The sequence below is a fragment of the Euprymna scolopes genome, chromosome 2 (assembly GCF_053919585.1).
Source record: "Euprymna scolopes isolate OS-2025 chromosome 2, ASM5391958v1, whole genome shotgun sequence".
Taxonomy (NCBI): Eukaryota; Metazoa; Mollusca; class Cephalopoda; order Sepiida; family Sepiolidae; genus Euprymna; species Euprymna scolopes.
Window position 1 is genome coordinate 41,100,724 of NC_136483.1, and position 4,090 is coordinate 41,104,813.

The 4,090-nt window shown below is 30.9% G+C and overlaps 1 protein-coding gene across 1 annotated transcript; it reads right to left on the reverse strand.

Annotated features, from left to right (window-relative positions):
* Window positions 1–317: 317 nt before the first annotated feature.
* LOC145291390 (microtubule-associated protein RP/EB family member 3-like) lies at window positions 318–3,058 on the reverse strand. The gene is made up of 2 exons (XM_080137187.1): window positions 2,921–3,058; window positions 318–2,859 (listed from the first exon to the last, which is right to left on the reverse strand). Exon 2 carries the CDS (start codon window positions 2,817–2,819, stop codon window positions 1,986–1,988), a length of 834 nt encoding a protein of 277 aa, XP_079993313.1. The 5' UTR covers window positions 2,820–2,859; window positions 2,921–3,058; the 3' UTR covers window positions 318–1,985.
* Window positions 3,059–4,090: the final 1,032 nt, after the last annotated feature.

A 4,090-nucleotide genomic window follows, 5' to 3' on the forward strand; every position in this document is an offset into this window, starting at 1 on the left:
ATAACTTTTAAGGTTTTGATATCCGTTTCATTTATAGAAAAATATTTAATTGTTAACTATTTTATGGAAGATAAAGAGAGAATATTTATTGCTTGAAAAAGATTCAAATTGTTAAACAGCTATAAAATTTGAATATTTGATATTGTATTTTATTGTTGTTGTAGTGATGCATGTATGTTGAAGTCTCTTTTTCAAAATGTGGCCACCATGTTGAATAAGTTGTGTTTTGTGGATAAGAAACGGTCAGAATCTAAAAGGAATGAAGCCAATGATGAAGAAATGGTAATAATAAGTAAACGGTTGAATTTGCATATATGTATATACGTTTATTTCTCATAGAGAAGGTTTGTTAAAGACAAACGTAAAGAGGACAATAATACGTGATACATAAAAGCGGTTAAAATCGTAGATATGATTGCTAAAATTAATTTTATGTAAATATTCAAAATGCAATTAAAATATACATGAATTGTCAGGGCAAACAATTTATTAATAACTACATGGATAATATAAAGTTAATATGACTTATCTGAGAATTATTTTGCTAATGAATATTGATCAGTAGAAAAGGCTCATGCTAAGATAACTACCGGTCTTAAATCTTGCCTAAACTGCAAAGAGAAGCAAGATCGGGTTGTGTCAGAGGTGTGAAAATCATGAAAAATGAAAAGCTATGCAGAACACATCTGCACAGCTTAAAATCAACCACCAGAAAAAGGGGGAAAAAAACCCTTCGATTTGAATTTTGTGAAGAGTATGGTTTTTGTAATCATTATAGAAGAGTTCCTTCTCTCATTACCCTGTATAATACATGGGAGATAACTCGATATCGTTCAAGTGAAATAACTTCTAGATATGCTGAGTTGACACAACTTTTGATGAATAAATAAAGAAGTAACTTATTTATTTTATTTATTTAAATAATATTTAGTCGACAATGATAATTATGTTTATGAGGAAAAAAGCAACATTTTTTCTTCATTTTTTATAACCTGACATATTTATTATTTCAAGAGAAGTACCATAAACAGTAAATTATACAGATAGATGAGGACAAAAATCCATGGAATTTATTCTGGATCTCATTTGCGGATGCATATTTAAAGAAAAATAAATTAATTCATGTAAGCAGTGAAATATTCTTTTTTTTCATATAACTTTTCTGTTTTCCTTGTTTTACAAAGGATATATATGTTTAATTAATGATACAGTCCCTGACTTTTGTTAACTATTAGTCTTTGCAAAGATATTTAATTACGTATTGTAGATTAAACATGCTTAAATACATTAGAGCAAATTTTGGTTTTTATTCTATTAGAATCTATCTTAGCCCAGTCTTGCCTAGTCTTGTACGATTTATGGAACAGACTAAAAATAACCAAGCTGTCGCCAAAAAGAATTTTTCAATTTTCCCATCAATTAAGATTAAGGTCAATTAACATGCTCTCCACGCTTGTTTGTGTTAAGAAAGGGTTTAATAACTTTTCTTCAAATCATTAAGTGAATCAACTTTATTTTTTTTAGGAAGTTTTCTCAACTTTATACTTTAAGGAGCTATTTCTTTTTAGGAAAGAGATTACAATCTGTTGTTTTTATCCCTGAGGAAATGTTTTCACCATTAAAAAAAATCTTTTGAATTTATGTACACTGGCAATGCCTTTGTCCCTCACATTCAAGCACTTCCAGAAACGATACCCAAATGAACCCTTACGGCACAACACAAGTTTGCCCATGTAACCAAAAATTGAAAACAAGCACAGCTGCCATTCTTGCTCAAACCGTTGGACTAGCCTCTGCAATGTTTTCTCTCAATCGAGAAAAGACAATTTTTTCACATTTTTATTTAATGTTTCTAATTGTGTTGTTTCCATTTTATGCAGCTTTCGAATTGTAAATTGCTTTAGTCATTTCCGGTTTGTTCCATAATTTTGCAATCAGAAACATTTTCAGCAATATTGATCACCAGTTGCAAAAGGACCAGAAATTTAAGCCGCAGATTCAGTTGAAAAATTTATCCCAACGTAAAGAGCAGACTCTATTGTGTCTCTTAATGAATTATGTCCTTCTGTACAGCAAATATGTTGTATTTTGTCCAGCTTTGCCGTGAACAGTTGTGAATAATTATCAAGACAGTCGATAGCCATTGTCAATTCATGGATTTCATGTTGTAAATGTTGGATGACTTCTTGCAGATAATTGGCATCTAACCTTAATTCCTCAATATTACTTTCTAGGCACTCGTACTCATTTTTGTCCCGAAGAAAACTCTCATCTGTTTGTAAAGAGACACTGATAACTGTTGAATACAATAGTTTTTGATGATATCTACACTTGAGAGTTGAGTCGTGCGGTATCAGTAGTGTTTCACTGCTATTTTCAAAAGAACCTCCACTAAAACAGTAGTTTGACCGTTTTTCTTTGTAATTTCTTAGTTCCAGCGGGTTGTATACAGGTCCTGAGTAATTAGCCAAGAAGAAACCCATGAACCATTGAGAAAAATAGAAATTTGCTTGAAAACTTCCTTTCATAATTCGTTCCATCGGAAAATTCTTTGCGACGTTAATTTGAACAAATGCCGATTGAAGTTGTTTAAAGTTGTTATAGATGGAAATAATACGAAGGCTTGGACCGAACTTAACGGCTTTCAAAGAAATCGTCGCTGGAAATAGAACTTTCATACCAACACAATAATCAGCTCCAGTCCTTAGTTCATTAATTGTTTTGAGATTCGGATTGATATATTGATGAAGAAATTCCATCAATTTTCTCTTGGTGATTGTCTTTACATTTGGGAAAACAGTAATGACTTTTGAAGACATTTTGGTTTTAAAAACTATTTATGTATGCGTATTGATAAACCTCATATATATATATACATATATATGAGGTTTATCAATACGCATACATAAATGTTATAAACATAGATTATGAAAATTTGCTTTCTGCAATATTTTGTTTGCTTAACTGTGACATTGTACACTTTTACGTATTGAAGACGGACTTCAAATACAAGTTTCATTTATGACTCTGAGTTGAAACTTCAATTGTAGGATATCACTCTGACGTCATCATCTATTGCATTTATTCTTGCGTGCATTTCTATAATGTAATTACGTCATCAATACAATGACGTAATTATAGTTTCTTAAACAAAGTTAGTAAAATCGTGCAAATAAAGATAAAATGGTTATATCTCTTGGCGATCTATACTAAAGCTGTTTGTATTTTGAATTAAATCTGAGGATGTGAGGGGGTCATAAAAGGCATAGAAACCCCCATTTAAACGTCCGTTATGATGTTCATTGTTACTTTCATTTTGTTTCTTTTTTCTTTCTATAATTTTGGCTTTTTTTTCAACTCTCTCTCTCTCTCTCTCTCTCTCTCTCTCTCTCTATATATATATATATATATATATATATATATATATATATATATATATATATATATATATATATTCAAGCACGTCTGATTGAACATGACAGAAATCTTTTTTCCGATTTTGTTGGGTAACTTTTCAATTCGCCGAGTGGTCTTTTTTTTATTTCGGCTGGCATGTTGTATATTATGGCGCCCAGTTGTTGATGTTCAGCCATATTCTTCTCAAGCGCCGATTGAAAGAACATCAACAACTGGGCGCCATAATATACAACATGCCAGCCGAAATAAAAAAAGACTACTCGGCGAATTGAAAAGTTATCCAACAAACTCGGAAAAAAAGAACTCTGTTGTATTCAATCAGACGTGCTTGAATAATGACTTGCTGCCAATATATATATATATATATATATATATATATATATATATATATATATATATATATATTGTTTACAGCAAGTTTTTAGATGAGACAAGTCATTGGTACCGTCGGTTTAAACCCGATAATTAGGATCGTTTTAGATACCTATATCAAGCTCTTTTCAGCCAATACTCAGATGAGTATTGACTGAAGAGAGCTTGATATCGGTATTTAAAACGGTCCTAATTAGTTTGAAACCGACGGTACCAATGACTTGTCTCATCTAAAAACTTTCTGTAAACAAATATAAAATATAAATACGCTCTTCTTTTCAGATTTTCCCTATAATTGAGC

What these genes read in the sequence shown, in the direction of transcription:
- LOC145291390 (XM_080137187.1), bottom strand. Translation starts at nt 2,819, where the DNA reads ATGTCTTCAAAAGTCATTACTGTTTTCCCAAATGTAAAGACAATCACC.